At 41.3% G+C, this 22,329-nt stretch overlaps 2 protein-coding genes across 2 annotated transcripts in view; one reads left to right on the top strand and one right to left on the bottom strand.

The window, feature by feature from the left end:
* zbtb21 (zinc finger and BTB domain containing 21) overlaps positions 1-7,910 on the bottom strand; it is an 18,959-nt gene extending 11,049 nt beyond the window's left edge. The window contains exon 1 of the mRNA XM_030068866.1: positions 7,901-7,910. The gene's annotated coding sequence lies outside the window, so the exon portion shown is untranslated. The remainder of the gene's footprint in view (positions 1-7,900) is intronic.
* The window catches only part of umodl1 (uromodulin-like 1), a 23,260-nt gene extending 931 nt beyond the window's left edge, over positions 1-22,329 (top strand). The window contains exons 4-17 of the mRNA XM_030069152.1: positions 75-202; positions 1,227-1,413; positions 2,298-2,432; positions 3,766-3,954; positions 4,206-4,463; positions 5,143-5,255; positions 5,528-5,747; positions 6,369-6,506; positions 6,602-7,551; positions 7,781-7,941; positions 18,990-19,226; positions 20,653-20,812; positions 21,125-21,209; positions 22,142-22,329. Of these exons, the coding sequence (XP_029925012.1) occupies positions 75-202; positions 1,227-1,413; positions 2,298-2,432; positions 3,766-3,954; positions 4,206-4,463; positions 5,143-5,255; positions 5,528-5,747; positions 6,369-6,506; positions 6,602-7,551; positions 7,781-7,941; positions 18,990-19,226; positions 20,653-20,812; positions 21,125-21,209; positions 22,142-22,329 (3,149 nt within the window). The remainder of the gene's footprint in view (positions 1-74; positions 203-1,226; positions 1,414-2,297; positions 2,433-3,765; positions 3,955-4,205; positions 4,464-5,142; positions 5,256-5,527; positions 5,748-6,368; positions 6,507-6,601; positions 7,552-7,780; positions 7,942-18,989; positions 19,227-20,652; positions 20,813-21,124; positions 21,210-22,141) is intronic.

Below are 22,329 nucleotides of genomic sequence, written 5' to 3'. Positions count from 1 at the left end.
GTTGTTGGTCTCCCAGAGCAGCTATTTTTTTTTCCTTGAGTAAGGCTGAATGCTCTCATCAAAATAATTTGCAGGCTCACCACATTACTCAGAAAATGGAGGATGGCGTTTCAATGTAACAGTGACAGTGAAAACTGAATACCAGCAGCTGATTTCCAAGGACAGAGGGCTTCTGAATCACACAAGGCTGTTGCACGCAATGGTAATACCACTAATAATGACACTACTGTACTATTACTTCTGCTTCTACTACTACTACAACTACTACTACTACTGCAACAACTAGAACTACCACCACTACTACTACTATTACTACGACTATTCAAACTACCACCACAACTATTACTATAGCCTAACTATTGCAAATACTATTAATACTTTTACAACAACTGCAATGATACTGCAACTACTACTGATATCACAACTAATACTGCTGCTGGTACCTCTACTATTGCACCAACTTTTGAAACTGGTTTAAATGTAGGAGTAAACTGAAACCTGTCTTTGAATCTCTCTCTATCAGACAGTCTCTTTTTTTCCCCCGACAATGCTGTTGTCCTTTATTTAATCTTCTGTAATTTGGCCATGCTGCTCCATTTGATCAACCAAATGTTTTTCTCAAAAGAGAGAGAGAAAGAGATTTTTGATCTCCTGCCAAGCCATGTTGAGTAGACTAAGATTCACTTTTTTCTCTCTCTTTTATACTTCATGGTTTTGTTTTTTTCTAACCAAACATCACAGTCTTAGTTTATCTCTCATTATTAGAGTTTTTATTAGTTAAATTTAAATCTTTAAACTTGGATTCATTAAACCAGGATTAGTTTTGAATTGTGCAACAAAGCTCTGCTTAATTTCTAAATATGGATTTAATCATGTTAAACCAAAACTCTGATGAGAACTATTCTTAGATTAAATCAATCCTTGATGGTGAAACCTAGTATATAATTACTACTATTGATTGATTGATTAGCACTGTGACACTGAGATTAGCTACAAAGAAAATTACTTCCACTGTAACTAATGGCTACAATATCTATTACTACAACTGCTACTACTAAAAAAACAAAAACAATAATTGCACATTTGTACTGGTTTTAACGTTAATTTAAAGCCATACAAATGTAGAAGGAAGTGTTAGTAGCATGTCATATACCTTCCCGTGTTAGTATGATTTACGACGTTTCCCATCTCAGTATTTCACACTGACTGTCCTCTATCACTAACAGGTGGCCGGGGCTCTGGATACCTCCAGTGTCTCAGTGCGCTACCTGAGCTCATGGCCTGTTCATCCCTTCAGAACTGCTACCTCACTGCTCATTGAGTCTAACTTCACTCTTTCACTGCCCAGCACCACGTCAAAGCTGCACCTTCTCCTCAAGCACATAGGGGAGGTGTCGTCCATTACAGTGGAAGGTGAGAAGACATAGTCGACCCTCTTCACAGCCTCACTGAACTCTATGTAGTTTGCTGGTTTCTTTTTTAGAGCGATGAGATCTTGGTAGGGTTCTGTGTATGAATCATGTAGCAGAGGACATGGCGCTGAGGAAAAAATGACTCAGTAGTACCACAGTTCCCCCCTCCCACCACTTGTGTTTGAATGACAGTCATCTGTGGGATGTTTCCTGCAACAGTGGAAAATAATGGCACATTGAGTGCGCACACACACACACACATACACACACATGCATGCATATTTTTACCATGTATGCTTGTTACACATGCACATAGACAGAAGTCAGATACGTGGCCCAGTATACACTCATTCACTCACTCACACACACACACACACACACACACACACACGTGCACTTTTGTAAAGTTTCCATTAAGCATTCTCTATGTATTGTTTGCTCTACAATGTAGTCAGTAATTTAATCCATCAGTTTAAACCAACATAATCATAAAATCAGATTACTCTCGGTTACTGCTGAATTACTTTGTCTGTAAAATGTGTTTAGTATGAAGATTAATTAGACTATGTTCAATTAATTAATTGAATATGAATACACTCCAACTTACACACTTTATTTGGGATTTAAATTTAAATTAAAAAATGAGATAAATTTAAAAAAAAGATAGCATTCTTGTCTGTTATTAACTGCTTTTTAACATTTGTGTCAATCTAACTATCTTTGCCTACCAACTGGTGTTTCTGGGTAAACATCTTTTCTCAGGAAAGTATTTTCTGTTACACCCCTCGCTCCACAGTACAATTGTACAGTATAGAGCGAGAAAATCTTGTGTAAATCGTGTGTGAAGAAAATAAACTGTCCATATGTGTGTTTTTGTTGATGCAGATGTGGATGAGTGTGTGCACGCTGCTCTCCGTAAATGTTCCCTCCAGGCCGAGTGCAATAACACAATGGGCTCCTACTTCTGTACCTGCCGCCGAGGTTATATTGATGTTGACCCCAGCAACAGTGGAGCAGAATGTAAAGGTTAGGATGTCTGTGTGTGTCAATGTGTGTGTGTGTGTGTGTGTGTGTGTGTGTACACTTTATTTTTTTTCCACTCTTGCTTCACAAATTGAAATAAGAAAGTTAGAGCACTGAGCTAGAGAGTGTAATCTGTTCTTGGCAGTGATATGGTGGAAAGGTGTGTGAACTATGACCTCCAGTTGGTGGTAATCATAAGGCATCAGAAACCACCAGTATAAAGAAAAATTGCAAGTGTTTTTATGTGTTTTTTTTTTTATTTTATTTTATTTTTTTTATGGAATATCCCATTCCATAGACACCCTATTATTAAAGTATACCACTTACTATTGATGTAATTACTACTCACTATATTCATTTATATTTGTGTCAGCCTATAAAGGTGGATAAAGTATGTTTAAGTGGGTTTGCTATTGTGGTTGTCAAGCTGTGGTGGGAGCCTGCAACGTGGTCGCAATATATTTTTTTGGGAGTTGAAGATGATTAAGACACAGGGAAAAGAAAAAAATGTAATGTGCAAATTTATCATGATATATTTTTTTTCTTATTTTTCTATTATTCTGTTTTCTTGTGAAATACTGAGTAGTTTTAAAATGCAATACCTCCTCAGACAGTTGGGCAAATGAAACGACCTGAAAAGACTGTCATGTTTTGTCATGTTTGTCTTGCAAATGCAGCCTGCGACAGGGGGTTGTGAGCAGGCATTAGTTTGTTTTAATGGATCACAAGCCAGAAAGATTGAGAATCACTGCTAAAGACTATGTACAATGTTGAGAAAAGAAACAGTCCAGCAAGCACACTTGAAGCACTTAAAAAGGGCAAATGTTGTGAGGCAAGAACATCAAGGTTACACAAGCCCTGTTTCTGGCACAAGCAACCCTGTGTTGAGCAAATCAGCACCTTCAAGTCAGGTTAGATGGGAGATAAAGTGGATACACTGACGAGAGGAGGCAGCAACATGTGCCAACGCAGTTTTCCAAGCGAAGGGCGAGGGTGCATGAACCAGGAAACTGTGGGAAAGAAGAGAGTGAGCCTGAAGTGCCAGAAGAGTAATGGCATGATAGCAACCCATAATATCCTGCAATCACTGCAAACCTCAACCAGCTAGGTGAAGACTCTGCATGCCTTGTATATTCAGATACAGCAATGCCAAGATATATTTCCTTGCTAACCCAGAAGGTGATACATTTGGCAAATACTCAAGGGCTGAATTGTGGGCTAGGAGCTTTCTCAGTCTCAAAAAAAGTAAAATTGTCTAAAATTATGACATAATCAGTATTGTGAATTGTAGCTGTTTTTTTAGAGATTGGCCTCTCTCTTTTATTTTTAGCTGAGCTGACCACCGTCGAGCCCCTTGCACCCTGCAACGCTGCCATGACGCCAACCTCTACCCATCCTCTACCTATAAACACAACCAGTACTCCAACTTTCCACACCGCAGAAGACATCTTCACCTCTGCTGAGACCAACATGCCTACAGTTTTGAATACTACAAACTCTAGCCATTCTTATCCCTCACGTACTCCACAGCTGCACACAAGCACTGCACCTTATACAGACATGGGCTCCAATGTTACCACACCTCTGGATGTGCAAACAACCGTATGCAGTAAGAAGTTTTTTTTTTTAATTTTTTTTTTTAATTAATCTCAGTTGAATGTGATTTAAATCATTACTTTTAGGGCTTTTGATTACATCCATGCTCTAGCTAATGTGGATATTTTCTATTGATTGTCTCTGCTGCACCCCGCCATCACCACCACCTCTCAGCTCCTCCCCGTCTTACCAGCCTGCAATCGGCCAATGTCACTGGAACCTCCTTCTGTGCATACTGGTCCAGCCAATTTCAGAGAAACATGAGCTACTTGGTCATTCTGAGCCAGGGATCAGAGCTCATCAGTCTCTGGGAGACCAATCAGACAATGCTGGAGGTGCTGGGATTGCAGCCAGGGATACTCTACAATGTTACTGTCACGCCTTGTGCCTGCGGACGCCAGGGAGACGCCCTGCATGTGTCAGTCAAGACCGGTAAGAATTGTTGGCTGTCACTCTGGTGTCTTTTTTTCTTTCCTTTTTATTGTTATGCTTACATAAGACAGCATTTTCTCATGTGCAGGTTGTTACATTATACAGTAAAATACACAATAAGAGGCAGTGTTGGATGTCATTGTGTAACAGTAATATATATCCCAGAAATAAGCAGCATAATTAATTAACATTCAGTTTCATTGATAATATTACAGTTGTCAATCAAGACTGTTTTTCCCCATTAATAGCTGCCATTTGTTCACATTACCCTAACTGGGATGAAAAAATGTCAAAGGTTTACTTTCTCTGGGTGGAAGCATTCTCACTACACTTCATTTTTTTCCTGGAAATGTCTGAAACTATTAAGTTTCCCTGATCAATGGGAAAACGAACTGAGTTACCCCGATTAAAGGATGAGCAATTTTAACTAAATGGGGGTGTACTTGAAAAGTTATGTAACAAGTAGTATAATGAATTACTGTCCCAAGGGAGTAATAAGTAAATCAATAACACTGCTACCACCACTACTACTACTACAACCACTAAATGAGAAATGAGTAATGAATAAAAAATTAAAGATATTTTGACTAACAAGCTCCATGTTGAAAAAAGGGGTTTCACATTTATTTGTAGAAAGTACAGCACTGTACCATGTAGCATAACTCTTTTCCCCCCCCAGCTGCTCAGACCCTTGATGCCACAGCTCGGCTGACCAATGTCCAGTTCACCGCTGACCTGCTGAACTCCAGCAGCCAGGCCTATCTAAACCTCACTAAGAGCATTGAAGAAGAGGTGGGTTGGTTACAGAATGTGATCCTTAAGTGAAAATGTGATGAAAACACTTCTCATGACCCTTTCAGTCATCACTAATTGTGTAACGGCTGGTCAATTGTGTGTATGGACAAGTCAAGCATTATTGTTCCATTCATCCATTCATCCAGCCAGCCAGCCATTCCTATTCTTGCTTAATGATTTGCATGTATTTCTATGTACTTGTATTCTTGAATTTGCATATACTTGTATTGTTGTATTATGACTTATGACTCGTATCATGCCACCAACAGATCTACCAGTCTCTTTCTCCAGAGATCAAGGCCATGGTGGCTTCAGGACAGGTGAGAATCGAGATCAAGAGCCTGTCTCAGGGCAGCGTGGTGGTCAACTTCACCATCATCTTCATCCCCAGTCAGAACAGTGACATCAACAACGTCTCCTCAGCTTTGCTGTCCTCTCTGATGAACAGCTCCAAATACACTCTGGATGAAAACAATACAAGTATAAATGGTATGTTTCTAGATTTTTTGTTCTTTGAAACTAGTTCTCACAAGAACACTGAGCACATTCAAATGTCCTAATGGAAGCATAAATATATAATGGCCAAATTAATTGTGATACTTTTGCATCACAATGAACTCATTCATATGCCAGTGGTTTTATTAGTGGTGGTGTTTCTCAAAAAATTAGACCACAGTTATTAACCCAGCTGGTAACTGCAATTCAACCCTGCTGGTAACTCTGGTCACTAACTAATAAACCCTGTTGCCATCCATTGTAAAAATGTAGTTGCTACCCCATTCACTCTCCCAATATGTTATTTAATAGTACTTTAAAATTCAGAAGAAAAGAAAGTGCTCCATGTGTCTCTCGTGAGTGGCAGGAATGGAATGCCATTATTAAAGCATTATTTCAATTTAGCCCTTTCAAGTTAGCTGTCAGTACAGAGAGTCAATTGAAAATCAAATCCTTTTCTCATGAATACCTTACTGGTGTCTGAATAATTGTCATCAAAGTCTCTATTTATTCCCCTAATCTTTACTTTGAAGCTAGACATCTGGAGTACTGAAGCTCCATAAAATCTGACTTATTAAATCTGACTCAAGCCAATATGTTTTGTCCTTCAAAAAGATTTTGATGAATGTGCATCAGGAGAAAATGACTGTTCCCAATGGGCTGCATGCACAAACACCTGGGCGTCCTACACATGTTTTTGTCTGGACAGCTTCATAGACAACAACCCTGCAAGGCCTGGACGAGCTTGTCAGGGTAGGCTCAAACAGTGGCAGTCATTTAAAGGCATTCTATATGCTGATGCTCATTTATTTTTGGATTTTCTAATGTGGATGTTTTTTCTTTTGCAGCAATGGTCTCCACACCACCATCTGAGACAGCTACACAATCACTGACAACCACTTTCCCTTTAATAACATCTTCAACTACAGTGACAGTGGCAACCACAACAGTCAGCCGTCCTGATACAGCTACAGTCACTGCATCAGTTACAACCATACAAGCTATTACCACACCAACAGTTGCAACCACTGCCCCTCTGACCACCACATCTACCCCTATTACCACCACTTCTGCCCCTATAGGTACCACTGCATCCACTGCCCCTATTAGTACCACTGCATCTATAACCAGCACTACCGCCCTTACAGGTACTACTGCAACCACAACTACCACTGCTGCCCCTATAGGTACTACTGCATCTACTGCCCCTTTGGGTACCACTGCATCTACCACCACCACTACTATCCTCACTGCATCTACCACCACCACTACTATTCCCACTGCCCCTATAGGTACCTCTGCATCTGCTGCCCCTATGGGTACCGCTGCATCCACTACCATCACTGTTGCCCCTACTGGTACCACTGAATCCACTGCCTCTACTGCCACCACTGCTGCCCCTACTGCCACCACTGCTGCCCCTACTGCCCCTATAGGTACCACTACTTCCCCTATTAGCACCATTATTACCATGACTACTGCCCCTCCTGCCCCTGTTAGCATCACTGCTGCTCCAGTTACTACCAGTACCGCCCCTACTACCCCTTATACCTCTACTATCACCTCTATTGCCCCCTCTACCACCACAACCACCCACCAGGCTACACCAGGGGCCATCTCAGTCCATTGCAGGGCTACTGCCATCACTGTGACAATTGCCAGGGATTTTTTAGTGAGCAAGCAGATCAGTGACAGCGCCCTCCACCTGGGCTTGGAGGAGTGTGGCGTCAACGGGGGCAACACCACCCATGCCCAGCTAACTGTGGGGTGGCATGAGTGCGACACAATGCTTTTGCATGTGAGTTTTTTTTTTTTTTTTTCATCTTTAGAAAGGAGGTCAGCCATAACAAATGTTTTCAGTTGGAGAAACTTTACCATCTTCCTTCGTTCATGAGTGTTTTTGTGGCACTGTAATCAATATGCTAATGATGTAATTGCTACTTTGTAAGTGAACTTACAAGATGTCCTATTTTAAATGTAGTAAGTCTGAAAATGATCCAAACTGCTTTCAACCTTTTGCATTTCAGAATGAAACCTTCTACACTGCACAAGTGACCCTGTTCAACACTATGGATCCGCAGACTTTGCCCAATGGCACAGCGGAGGTACCCAAAATACGCCTGGAGGTACCCATCATGTGCACCTACAGGAAGAGCATGCTCATCTCCACGGGCTTTGGTCCCATGGGGTATGTTTCACTTGGGGCCATGGTTACCCAGTACACTTCACCACTTTCATTTTACTGTCAAAGCTGGTGTAGCTCAGGCTGTTGCACAGTGTCTTCAGAAACAATCATGGTGCTTCTAAGGGTAGTCAAACTTATGATTAGCAATATCCAAGAGATTACCTTTTGAAAGTGGCTTTTCCAGCCATGATAACTGACCTGGCTGTCACAACCTTAACTATACAGTCACAACATGTACTTAGGAACACTTTCCTACAAAAACACAGCATATGTCTCAAACATAACATAGAGAGAGAGTGTATCTCATAACGTCAGCACAACACCTAGGTACAAATGCCCCTTAACATAGTACATCCTCTTCTCTCAGAATCATAGCTTTATTTCTGGCTTAGACTGAAAAACATTCCTCAAACAACAATCTGCAAAGAATGAGCAGGAGTAGATTGTTGTCAGTAACTCATCATCATAACTGTCATTTACTTGCAAACATAAGCTGTAAATTACATGTACTGAAACAAACAAACAAACAAACAAACAAACAAACAAAAAAAACTCAGCAGAACATTTAATCTTAGTTTCCCATTTTTCTTACAATGCATTAAAAAATCTACTAGAATTTTCATGAATCAAGTGTAATTTTCTTGCTAAAGTAACTGATTTGCCTTCTTCACTCTGTTTCAATATATTATAATTATGTGCTTGCCTTGAAAAGGCAACACATCTTAAAATCTTGCATATTTATTAGTGGGCAAGCTGCAGCTTGCACACTTATGTTATTCCTACTATTTCTTTATTTCTTTATTTCTTTATTTCTTTATTTCTTTCTTTATTTATTATTCCGTACGTTTTTTGGACCGTAACTCCTCCTACAGCTTTCATTTTAGGCCCACACAATGAATTGGGAAAATGTGCGTCCCGATTGGGAATAGTGTGCTATTACTTTTCTAAGGAATCCGACTTACGGAATTCCCAAAATTCCCATTTTCCTGAAAATTTCGGCCATAGGAAATGAATGGCCAAAACTTTGGAAGGCTCCAGGGCCCACAGCTTTGGACCTGCGTCCACGCACCAAATACGAAAAACGTGTGTCTTATTGAGAAGAAGCAGGGTTTCGATTTTCAGACCGATCCAACATTCCGTTTTTCCGCAATTCCAGTTTGAAGTTGGAATTCCAGACGCAATACACACTAATGGAGTTGAGCTAGAGTGGCATTCTTGGCATTCCTGAGCGGCTAGAGTGGAGCAGCCCTGAAAATTCGCCTAAAACTTTTGTCTTTAACTTGCTCTCCTGGCCACAATTTTCACTCCACATGCATAATTTTTTGGAAAGTAGTAGGAAAACTAGTTCTGCTTTGAAAAATGCAAATACAAAAGCAAAGTATCTTCAACTTTTTAAACTGTGACCCTTAACGAGGCAGGAGTGCCAGCTCTCTCCCCCATAGACTCCCATTATATCTGGAATGCAAAGTCTTGGGAGAGAAGCAGGAACACACACGTTTTCAACTCGCCGTTTCTCTGGCATTTTTTGGAGTTGGAAAATAATTTTGACACCGTTTGAAAGCCCAAAGCCTTGCCTTTCTCATGATACATTTTATTTTCTGCTCGGAAACCGTGCGCCGCGGTTACGCTTCCAGCTTGCCCACGCAGTTTCCCCAGAAACTGCACAATCCTCTAGTTCTTTTTAGTGGGCAAGCTGCAGCTTGCACACTTATGTTATTCCTACTATTTCTTTCTTTATTTATTATTCCGTACGTTTTTTGGACCGTAACTCCTCCTACAGCTTTCGTTTTAGGCCCACACAATGAATTGGGAAAATGTGCGGCCCGATTGGGAATAGTGTGCTATTACTTTTCTAAGGAATCCGACTTATGGAATTCCCAAAATTCCCATTTTCCTGAAAATTTCGGCCATAGGAAATGAATGGCCAAAACTTTGCAAGGCTCCAGGGCCCACAGCTTTGGACCTGCGTCCACGCACCAAATACGAAAAACGTGCATCTTATTGAGAAGAAGCAGGGTTTCGATTTTCAGACCGATCCGACATTCCGTTTTTCCGCAATTCCGGTTTGAAGTTGGAATTCCAGACGCAATACACACTAATGGAGTTGAGCTAGAGTGGCATTCTTGGCATTCCTGAGCGGCTAGAGTGGAGCAGCCCTGAAAATTCGCCTAAAACTTTTGTCTTTAACTTGCTCTCCTGGCCACAATTTTCACTCCACATGCATAAATTTGGCATCAAATTGTAGGAAAAATAGTTGTGCTTTGAAAAATGTAAATACAAAAGCAAAGTAGCTTCAACTTTTTAAACTGTGACCCTTAACGAGGCAGGAGTGCCAGCTCTCTCCCCCATAGACTCCCATTATATCTGGAATGCAAAGTCTCGGGAGAGAAGCAGAAACACACACGTTTTCAACTCGCCGTTTCTCTGGCATTTTTGGGAGTTGGAAAATAATTTTGACACCGTTTGAAAGCCCAAAGCGTTACCTTTCTCATGATACGTTTTATTTTCTGCTCGGAAACCGCGCGCCGCGGTTACGCTTCCAGCTTGCCCACGCAGTTTCCCCAGAAACTGCACAATCCTCTAGTTAGTGGGCAAGCTGCAGCTTGCACACTTATGTTATTCCTACTATTTCTTTCTTTATTTATTTCTTTATTTATTATTCCGTACGTTTTTTGGCACGCTACTCCTCCTACAGCTTTCGTTTTAGCCCCACACAATGAATTGGGAAAATGTGCGGCCCGATTGGGAATAGTGTGCTATTACTTTTCTAAGGAATCCGACTTACGGAATTCCCAAAATTCCCATTTTCCTGAAAATTTCGGCCATAGGAAATGAATGGCCAAAACTTTGCAAGGCTCCAGGGCCCAGAGCTTTGGACCTGCGTCCACGCACCAAATACGAAAAACGTGCGTCTTATTGAGAAGAAGCAGGGTTTCGATTTTCAGACCGATCCGACGTTCCGTTTTTCCGCAATTCCGGTTTGAAGTTGGAATTCCAGACGCAATACACACTAATGGAGTTGAGCTAGAGTGGCATTCTTGGCATTCCTGAGCGGCTAGAGTGGAGCAGCCCTGAAAATTCGCCTAAAACTTTTGTCTTTAACTTGCTCTCCTGGCCACAATTTTCACTCCACATGCATAATTTTTTGGAAAGTAGTAGGAAAACTAGTTCTGCTTTGAAAAATGCAAATACAAAAGCAAAGTATCTTCAACTTTTTAAACTGTGACCCTTAACGAGGCAGGAGTGCCAGCTCTCTCCCCCATAGACTCCCATTATATCTGGAATGCAAAGTCTTGGGAGAGAAGCAGGAACACACACGTTTTCAACTCGCCGTTTCTCTGGCATTTTTTGGAGTTGGAAAATAATTTTGACACCGTTTGAAAGCCCAAAGCCTTGCCTTTCTCATGATACGTTTTATTTTCTGCTCGGAAACCGCGCGCCGCGGTTACGCTTCCAGCTTGCCCACGCAGTTTCCCCAGAAACTGCACAATCCTCTAGTTAGTGGGCAAGCTGCAGCTTGCACACTCATGTTATTCCTACTATTTCTTTATTTCTTTATTTCTTTATTTCTTTATTTATTTATAGGTCCGTTTTTTTGGACCGTAACTCCTCCTACAGCTTTCGTTTTAGGCCCACACAATGAATTGGGAAAATGTGCGGCCCGATTGGGAATAGTGTGCTATTACTTTTCTAAGGAATCCGACTTACAGAATTCCCAAAATTCCCATTTTCCTGAAAATTTCGGCCATAGGAAATGAATGGCCAAAACTTTGCAAGGCTCCAGGGCCCACAGCTTTGGACCTGCGTCCACGCACCAAATACGAAAAACGTGCGTCTTGTGGAGAAGAAGCAGGGTTTCGATTTTCAGACCGATCCGACATGCCGTTTTTCCACAATTCTGGTTTGAAGTTGGAATTCCAGACGCAATACACACTAATGGAGTTGAGCTAGAGTGGCATTCTTGGCATTCCTGAGCGGCTAGAGTGGAGCAGCCCTGAAAATTCGCCTAAAACTTTTGTCTTTAACTTGCTCTCCTGGCCACAATTTTCACTCCACATGCATAATTTTTTGGAAAGTAGTAGGAAAACTAGTTCTGCTTTGAAAAATGCAAATACAAAAGCAAAGTATCTTTAACTTTTTAAACTGTGACCCTTAACGAGGCAGGAGTGCCAGCTCTCTCCCCCATAGACTCCCATTATATCTGGAATGCAAAGTCTTGGGAGAGAAGCAGGAACACACACGTTTTCAACTCGCCGTTTCTCGGGCATTTTTTGGAGTTGGAAAATAATTTTGACACCGTTTGAAAGCCCAAAGCCTTGCCTTTCTCATGATACGTTTTATTTTCTGCTCGGAAACCGTGCGCCGCGGTTACGCTTCCAGCTTGCCCACGCAGTTTCCCCAGAAACTGCACAATCCTCTAGTTATGTGCTTGCCTTGAAAAGGCAACACATCTTAAAATCTTGCATATTTCTTCTTTTTATTATTATTTTTATTATTCCACCTTTTTTTCGGCGCGCTACTCCTCCTACAGCTTTGGTTTTAGGTCCCCACAATGAATTGGGAAAATGTGCGGCCCCATTGGGAGAAGTGTGCTATTACTTTTATAAGGAATCCGACCCACGGAATTCTCAAAATTCCAATTTTCCTGAAAATTTCGGCCATCCGAAATGAATGGCCAAAACTTTGGAAGGCTCCTGAGCCCAGAGCTTTGGACCTGCGTCCACGCATCAAATACGAAAAATGTGCGTCTTGTGGAGAAGAAGAGGTGTGTCAATTTTCAAACCGATCAGACTTTAGGATTTCTCATAATTCAATTTTAAAATCGCGATTTTGCCCTCATAGAAAAAGAATGGGAAATCGGCAGACACTCATGCATTTTCAAAGCCTCACAGCTCCCTCATTCTTTGGCCCACAGACTCCATTCAAAGCTTAAATGACTCAGCAGACCTTCAACTTTATGTGTGTCATCTTCAATTTTTCATGTCTGCTTTAGTTTGGCATAAAACACAGTTTAAGTTTGGAGTTATTTTTGAGCCGCCTCTGACTTTTGAATGAGTGTGTATTGCGTGAGCTAGAGTGGCATTCCTGAGGGCTAGAGTGGAGCAGCCCTTAAAATTCGCCTAAAACTTTTGTCTTTTACTTGCTCTCCTGGCCACAATTTTCACTCCACATGCATAATTTTTTGGAAAGTAGTAGGAAAACTAGTTGTGCTTTGAAAAATGTAAATACAAAAGCAAAGTAGCTTCAACTTTTTAAACTGTGACCCTTAACGAGGCAGGAGTGCCAGCTCTCTCCCCCATAGACTCCCATTATATCTGGAATGCAAAGTCTCAGGAGAGAAGCAGAAGGACACACTTTTCCAACTCGCTCTAAGGTGGGCATTTTTGGGAGTTGGAAAATAATTTTGACACAGTTTGAAAGCCCAAAGCCTTGCCTTTCTCATGATACCTTTTATTTTCTGCTTGGACTTACTGTCATTGAGAACAAAGCAGTAGTTTGACCACTACGTTTAGGTGATTTTTCACAGAAGCAGCACTGTCACTCATGCTGTGTGCTTCATAGAGCCTCATTTCTGGCTCCGCCCACACAAGCCCCAGTAGCACAGTGGATAGTGTCTCTGCCTGCCATGCAGGAGACCAGGGTTCAACTCCCCGCCTGGGCAAGAGCCACAACACTACACAGCCCACAAACAGCATAGGGCTGCTGATTTAGCACATGTCCAGGCGCTTGCAAGGCAAGCACATCAAAGTTTCTTCAGAAACTTTATATCCTCTAGTTATGTGCTTGCCTTGAAAAGGCAACACATCTTAAAATCCTGCATACTTATTATTATGTGCTTGCCTTGAAAAGGCAACACATCTTATTATCTTGCATACTTATTATTTTTCTTTTTATTATAGTTTATTTTTCTGCAAATCCTTCGGCGCGCTACTCCTTCTACAGCTTTCATTTTAGACCCACACAATGAATTGGGAAAATGTGCAGCCCCATTGAGAGAAGTGTGCTGTTACTTTTATAAGGAATCCGACCCACGGAATTCTCAAAATTCCAATTTTTGTGGAAAATTTCGGCCATAGGAAATGAATTGGCAAAAGTTTGGACGGCTCCAGGGCCCACAGCTTTGGACCTGCGTCTACGCACCAAATACGAAAAACGTGCGTCTTATGGAGAAGAAGCGGTGTGTCAATTTTCAAACTGATCTGACTTTCTGTTTTTCCACAATTCCAGTTTGAAGTCGGAATTCCAAACGCAATACACACTAATGGAGTGAGCTAGAGTGGCATTCCTGAGGGCTAGAGTGGAGCAGCCCTGAAAATTCGCCTAAAACTTTTGTCTTTAACTTGCTCTCCTGGCCACAATTTTCACTCCACATGCATAATTTTTTGGAAAGTAGTAGGAAAACTAGTTGTGCTTTGAAAAATGCAAATACAAAAGCAAAGTAGCTTCAACTTTTTAAACTGTGACCCTTAACGAGGCAGGAGTGCCAGCTCTCTCCCCCATAGACTCCCATTATATCTGGAATGCAAAGTCTCAGGAGAGAAGCAGAAGGACACACTTTTCCAACTCGCTCTGAGGTGGGCATTTTTGGGAGTTGGAAAATAATTTTGACACAGTTTGAAAGCCCAAAGCCTTGCCTTTCTCATGATACCTTTTATTTTCTGCTCGGACTTACTGTCATTGAGAACAAAGCAGTAGTTTGACCACTACGTTTAGGTGATTTTTCACAGAAGCAGCACTGTCACTCATGCTGTGTGCTTCATAGAGCCTCATTTCTGGCTCCGCCCACACAAGCCCCAGTGGCTCAGTGGATAGTGTCTCTGCCTGCCATGCAGGAGACCAGGGTTCAACTCCCCGCCTGGGCAAGAGCCACAACACTACACAGCCCACAAACAGCACAGGGCTGCTGATTTAGCACATGTCCAGGCGCTTGCAAGGCAAGCACATCAAAGTTTCTTCAGAAACTTTATAAAGTCTAGTTATGTGCTTGCCTTGAAAAGGCAACACATCTTAAAATCTTGCATATTTATTCTTTTTATTATTATTATTCCACCTTTTTTTCGGCGCGCTACTCCTCCTACAGCTTTGGTTTTAGGCCCCCACAATGAATTGGGAAAATGTGCGGCCCGATTGGGAATAGTGTGCTATTACTTTTATAAGGAATCCGACTCACGGAATTCTCAAAATTCCAATTTTCCCGAAAATTTCTGCCATAGGAAATGAATGGCCAAAACTTTGGACGGCTCCAGGGCCCAGAGCTTTGGACCTGCGTCCACGCACCAAATACGAAAAATGTGCATCTTGTGGAGATGAAGAGGTGTGTCAATTTTCAAACCGATCAGACTTTGCGATTTTTCATAATTCACGATTTAAATCACGATTTTGCCCTCATAGAAAAAGAATGGGAAATCGGCAGACACTCATGCATTTTCAAAGCCTCACAGCTCCCTCATTCTTTGGCTCACAGACTCCATTCAAAGCTTAAATGACTCAGCAGATGTTCAACTTTATGTGTGTCATCTTCAATTTATCATGTCTGCTTTAGTTTGCCATAAAACACAGTTTAAGTTTGGAGTTATTTTTGAGCCGCCTCTGACTTTTGAATGAGTGTGTATTGCGTGAGCTAGAGTGGCATTCCTGAGGGCTAGAGTGGAGCAGCCCTGAAAATTCGCCTAAAACTTTTGTCTTAAACTTGCTCTCCTGGCCACAATTTTCACTGCACATGCATAAATTTAGGATCAAATTGTAGGAAAAATAGTTGTGCTTTGAAAAATGTAAATAAAAAAGCAAAGTACCTTCAGCTTTTTACACTGTGACACTTAACGAGGCAGGAGTGCCAGCTCTCTCCCCCATAGACTCCCATTATATCTGGAATGCAAAGTCTCGGGAGAGAAGCAGAAAGACACACTTTTCCAACTCGCTCTAAGGTGGGCATTTTTGGGAGTTGGAAAATAATTTTGACACAGTTTGAAAGCCCAAAGCCTTGCCTTTCTCATGGTACATTTTATTTTCTGCTCGGACTTACTATCATTGACAAAAAAGCAGTTTTTTTTACCACTACTTTTAGGTGATTTTTCACAGAAGCAGCACTATCACTCATGCTGTGTGCTTCATAGAGCCTCATTTCTGGCTCCGCCCACACAAGCCCCAGTGGCACAGTGGATAGTGTCTCTGCCTGCCATGCAGGAGACCAGGGTTCAACTCCCCACCTGGGCAAGAGCCACAACACTACACAGCCCACAAACAGCATAGGGCTGCTGATTTAGCACATGTCCAGGCGCTCGCAAGGCAAGCACATCAAAGTTTCTTCAGAAACTTTATATCCTCTAGTTATATTTTATTATTCCACTCTTTTTCGGCGCGCTACTCCTCCTACAGCTTTGGTTTTAGGCCCACACAATGAATTGGGAAAATGTGCGGCCCCATTGGGAGAAGTGTGCTATTACTTTTATAAGGAATCCCACTCACGGAATTCTCAAAATTCCAATTTTCCTGAAAATTCTGGCCATCCGAAATGAATGGCCAAAACTTCAGAAGGCTCCAGGGCCCAGAGCTTTGGACCTGCGTCCACGCACCAAATACGAAAAATGTGCATCTTGTGGAGAAGAAGAGGTGTGTCAATTTTCAAACCGATCAGACTTTAGGATTTTTCATAATTCACGATTTAAATCACGATTTTGCCCTCATAGAAAAAGAATGGGAAATCGGCAGACACTCATGCATTTTCAAAGCCTCACAGCTCCCTCATTCTTTGGCCCACAGACTCCATTCAAAGCTTAAATGACTCAGCAGATGTTCAACTTTATGTGTATCATCTTCAATTTTTCATGTCTGCTTTAGTTTGCCATAAAACACAGTTTAAGTTTGGAGTTATTTTTGAGCCGCCTCTGACTTTTGAATGAGTGTGTATTGCGTGAGCTAGAGTGGCATTCCTGAGGGCTAGAGTGGAGCAGCCCTTAAAATTCGCCTAAAACTTTTGTCTTTAACTTGCTCTCCTGGCCACAATTTTCACTCCACATGCATAATTTTTTGGAAAGTAGTAGGAAAACTAGTTCTGCTTTGAAAAATGTAAATACAAAAGCAAAGTAGCTTCAACTTTTTAAACTGTGACCCTTAACGAGGCAGGAGTGCCAGCTCTCTCCCCCATAGACTCCCATTATATCTGGAATGCAAAGTCTCAGGAGAGAAGCAGAAGGACACACTTTTCCAACTCGCTCTAAGGTGGGCATTTTTGGGAGTTGGAAAATAATTTTGACACAGTTTGAAAGCCCAAAGCCTTGCCTTTCTCATGGTACATTTTATTTTCTGCTCGGACTTACTGTCATTGACAAAAAAGCAGTAGTTTGACCACTACGTTTAGGTGATTTTTCACAGAAGCAGCACTATCACTCATGCTGTGTGCTTCATAGAGCCTCATTTCTGGCTCCGCCCACACAAGCCCCAGTGGCACAGTGGATAGTGTCTCTGCCTGCCATGCAGGAGACCAGGGTTCAACTCCCCACCTGGGCAAGAGCCACAACACTACACAGCCCACAAACAGCATAGGGCTGGCAGTTTAGCGCATGTCCAGGCGCTCGCAAGGCAAGCACATCAAAGTTTCTTCAGAAACTTTATAAAGTCTAGTTATTATTATTATTCCACCTTTTTTTCGGCGCGCTACTCCTCCTACAGCTTTGGTTTTAGGCCCCCACAATGAATTGGGAAAATGTGCGGCCCCATTGGGAATAGTGTGCTATTACTTTTATAAGGAATCCGACCCACGGAATTCTCAAAATTCCAATTTTCCCGAAAATTTCTGCCATAGGAAATGAATGGCCAAAACTTTGGAAGGCTCCAGGGCCCAGAGCTTTGGACCTGCGTCCACGCACCAAATACGAAAAATGTGCGTCTTGTGGAGAAGAAGAGGTGTGTCAATTTTCAAACCGATCGGACCTTGCGATTTCTCATAATTCAATTTTAAAATCGCGATTTTGCCCTCATAGAAAAAGAATGGGAAATCGGCAGACACTCATGCATTTTCAAAGCCTCACAGCTCCCTCATTCTTTGGCTCACAGACTCCATTCAAAGCTTAAATGACTCAGCAGATGTTCAACTTTATGTGTGTCATCTTCAATTTATCATGTCTGCTTTAGTTTGCCATAAAACACAGTTTAAGTTTGGAGTTATTTTTGAGCCGCCTCTGACTTTTGAATGAGTGTGTATTGCGTGAGCTAGAGTGGCATTCCTGAGGGCTAGAGTGGAGCAGCCCTGAAAATTCGCCTAAAACTTTTGTCTTTAACTTGCTTTCCTGGCCACAATTTTCACTCCACATGCATAATTTTTTGGAAAGTAGTAGGAAAACTAGTTGTGCTTTGAAAAATGCAAATACAAAAGCAAAGTATCTTCAACTTTTTAAACTGTGACCCTTAACGAGGCAGGAGTGCCAGCTCTCTCCCCCATAGACTCCCATTATATCTGGAATGCAAAGTCTCAGGAGAGAAGCAGAAAGACACACTTTTCCAACTCGCTCTAAGGTGGGCATTTTTGGGAGTTGGAAAATAATTTTGACACAGTTTGAAAGCCTAAAGCCTTATGTTTCTCATGGTACATTTTATTTTCTGCTCGGACTTACTATCATTGACAAAAAAGCATTTGTTTGACCACTACTTTTAGGTGATTTTTCACAGAAGCAGCACTATCACTCATGCTGTGTGCTTCATAGAGCCTCATTTCTGGCTCCGCCCACACAAGCCCCAGTGGCACAGTGGATAGTGTCTCTGCCTGCCATGCAGGAGACCAGGGTTCAACTCCCCGCCTGGGCAAGAGCAACAACACTACACAACCCTCAAACAGCATAGGGCTGGCGGTTTAGCGCATGTCCAGGCGCTCGCAAGGCAAGCACATCAAAGTTTCTTCAGAAACTTTATATCCTCTAGTTATAATTATAACTATGGTCAAGACATACTTTACATGTTTTTTTTGTTTGTTTTTGTTTTTGCAGTGTGTTCCAGGTGTATTCATGGCTGATTATCATTGGAGCACATATAAACATATTGTTGTCATCTATCTTCAGGTATGACATGATCAAAGACGCCATCATGGGCTCGGGATCTTTCCATGTGACGGTGCAGCTGATGAACGGCTCGATGGCGCTTCCTCAGAACTATAGCCTGTCCCCTGCAGAGGACGTGGTGGTGCAAGTCAGCCTCAACACCTCAGCAGAGCAGATTAAAGTGGTCATTAACAAGTGCTGGGCCACTCCCAGCCGAAACCCCACTGACAGCAGCAGCTACACCTTCCTGCAAAACAGGTGTGCTGCTACTTACTTACTTCATCTTAAAATATTTCTACTACTATTACTATCACTATCACTACTACTACTGCCTCTATTATTATTATTGCTATTACCTCTACCATTGGTATTACCAGAGGTGGAGAGTAACTACGTACAGATACTCAAGTACTTTTCTTAAGTACTGTTTTTGGTTCTGGCACTTAATTTGAGTGTTTCCATTTTGTGAGACTGTATACTTCCACTAAACATAAAATATGATGCATTATTACAGTGCCAACTAGCCAACATGATGTGGAGCAGTTAGAGCTATAACATTAAAATAGTTTGTGCAGGTTAATTCATCAGTAATTTAAGCAGCACTGTTGTGTTTTGATGACTTGAAATTGGGTGGAGTGAAACGGTCCCTCTGTCAGAAAATAGTCCCCACGGAAACGTTTTCCCTACACAGCTAATTATCAGTTCCAAATTATCAGTGGTTTATGAGTGGCGATGACCTTGATAGCTGCCGAAACAGAACAGCATAAGGTGGGCGTTTCAACCACAAATTCATATTTTAAAATAGAGGGATTTTGATTATATGTTGTGAAATCTTTATTACCCCAAACTGTAGTAGTAAATGTGTCAAACATTCAGAATCATTGTTATGGTCCTTTAAGGTTTAATGTGGTATTTTTCCATTTTGGTATTGCTACTTCTACTTAAGTAAAGGGTTTAAGGGTTGTTTTTTCAACCACTGACTACAACTACCTCTGCTGCTACTACTACTGCTGCAAACATTAAACCTTAAAAATGGATGTCAGTCATCAGTTAATGAAGGATCATGACATAAAACAAGTCTATAAAAGTGAGCTGAGAAAGTATTTTAAGGCATTAGTCAGCCTAAGCTCTGGTGGAAGGATCTCCATAGTCAAGTCTGAATGCTAAAGGCCAGGTTCCCTCTTGTTGTTAATCTAGCAGACAGCCAAAAGTTTTAAATCTGGACTTTGGAACAGCGAATACAAAGTAAACCGGAGATTTGCATTCCTGCAATCTGCCTGATAAGGAGAACATAAAATCTGTGATCTACCATGGAGCCAGACCCATCCATGCCTTTATCATGATCAGTAAAAAAAAAAAAAAAAAAAAAAAAAAAAAAAGCGAAATCAACTGATTTTGCATATTCACAAAAAAATTAAATAAATAGTTAAAACATGTATTTATTAGTATAAAATAAGAAAGACGAATGTGAATGATAAAATCGTCTACATATTGCACATAGTCCAGAATAAATATGCACTTAGCTGAGAGATATAAACAAACCTTACACTGAGTTAATTAGCAGAGTTCTGTTCTTTGATGGCACTCTAATAGATTCAAAGATAAATAAATAAATAATTGTAAAAAATCCAGCTTTACTAACTGGTGGGACTGTTTCCTGACTCTCTGTGTCTGTGCTCTGCAGCTGTCCCCTACCCAACACGTATACCACGGTGCTGGAGAACGGGAACACCAGCACATCTCGTCTGTCTGTGAGGATTTTCTCCTTCGTCAACCTGGATGTGATCTACCTCCACTGTCAGGTCGAAATCTGCGTGCAGATTGGATCTGTCACCTGTGTACCTGTGAGTATGAGAGGTGAAAAATGTGAAAAAACTCCTCCAAGGTGCATGAATTCTGAGGAATGAAAAACGAGCACCTGAGAAAAAAGTGTTAATGTTATAAAAAATACAAACGCTGTGGTAGCCAAAATGCATTTGTTTTTAAGCTTTGTCAGCTGTTTGTTTTTTTTTTTTTTTTACAGTTGTGATGTATGAACATATGTGAATGTGTTCATCTCCTGTCCACTATACTTCCAAAGGTACAAAAGAAGAGATCTGAATTTACTCTTTTGGTACTAACATGTAGGATCATCAATGCTCTTATTTTCCTCTCAGGACTGCACTGAGCGAAGTGGGCGGCTTTCAAACACAATTGCAACAGTTTATGGAAGCTCTGGGCCGCTGCTAAGATTAGATTATGGTGAGTGGTGTTATTATTATATTACAAAACTATGCTATAAAAATGACAGCTTTCTGTAGAGGTGTGTGTGCTTTCTTCTGTTTGAAAAGGAAACAGGTTATAGTGACCAGAAACATGACAAACATGACAGAAGCATAACATGACTTTGGGCTGCCTGATTTCGAATTAAAAACATAGGGAAATGTATTTGTGAGAAATATTTTATTCCAGTTGAAGATATAATGGCACTACAGCTTCCACTTTGCTACTGATGAGCTGACCAGTTTTAAAAGCAGAGATGCGACTGAAGTGTTGAGTATCCATTATAAAGTGGAGAATCTCACCATTTTAAAATTTGAATTGACCACCTAGCTGTAAAATTAGGCCACTCACACTGTCTATCATTGCCCTGTGTATGAATAGGCATGCATTACTGATGACTTCTGGGTCATAATGCTATTTTTGTTAAGGTATAATAACCTTTCATGGACAGCAATCCATTTTCTCAGCAGGATAATAATTGTTTAAAAGGAGAAATACATTCAAGTTGTCTTGCTGCATTTGCGTATAATGGAGTCATTCATTTAAATCACACAATTTAAACATGCTGAACTCGGTAAAACACAGTGAGATCTCTCTAATGCTTGCTTTCACAGGTGAATCTAGTTCTAGCACACAAAAAGTATAGTCTGCTTCGCTAATAATCATTTGTGCCTAAATGTTCTAAATTTCTAAATGTGCTAATTTTCAGCTCTTTTATGAGCCCATGTCTGTAATTTGCTGCAGAATGATGGGTCTTAAGAGCTGCATTGTCAGCCACTGGTGCTGAACCACGGAGTTTGAGCCTCTGCCAAACTCAGTCATTTTTTTGGGTGATGATCTTAGAGAAGCCATTTAAAAATGTATTTGTTTTTTTAGTTCTTCATGATTTAATCGGACACATATTTTTGCAGAGCAACTAGACGAGGGCCTCGACACCCTTCATCTGGTGGGTTTCTCCTGTATGGGAGTAGCCCTGGTGCTCTTCTTCCTCGGTGTCTTCATCTGCCTTTTCTACTACCAAAGGAACCGCATCGGTCATTACAACTTCAGCGTCAAACCAAAGCAGGAGAACTTCAGCTATCTGGTCTTCAACACTTAA

Source organism: Myripristis murdjan, chromosome 14 (genome assembly GCF_902150065.1).
Source record: "Myripristis murdjan chromosome 14, fMyrMur1.1, whole genome shotgun sequence".
In the NCBI taxonomy this organism is placed as follows: Eukaryota; Metazoa; Chordata; class Actinopteri; order Holocentriformes; family Holocentridae; genus Myripristis; species Myripristis murdjan.
Note: the sequence above shows the minus strand (reverse complement) of the source record. Positions and strands in the feature narration are given on the sequence as shown.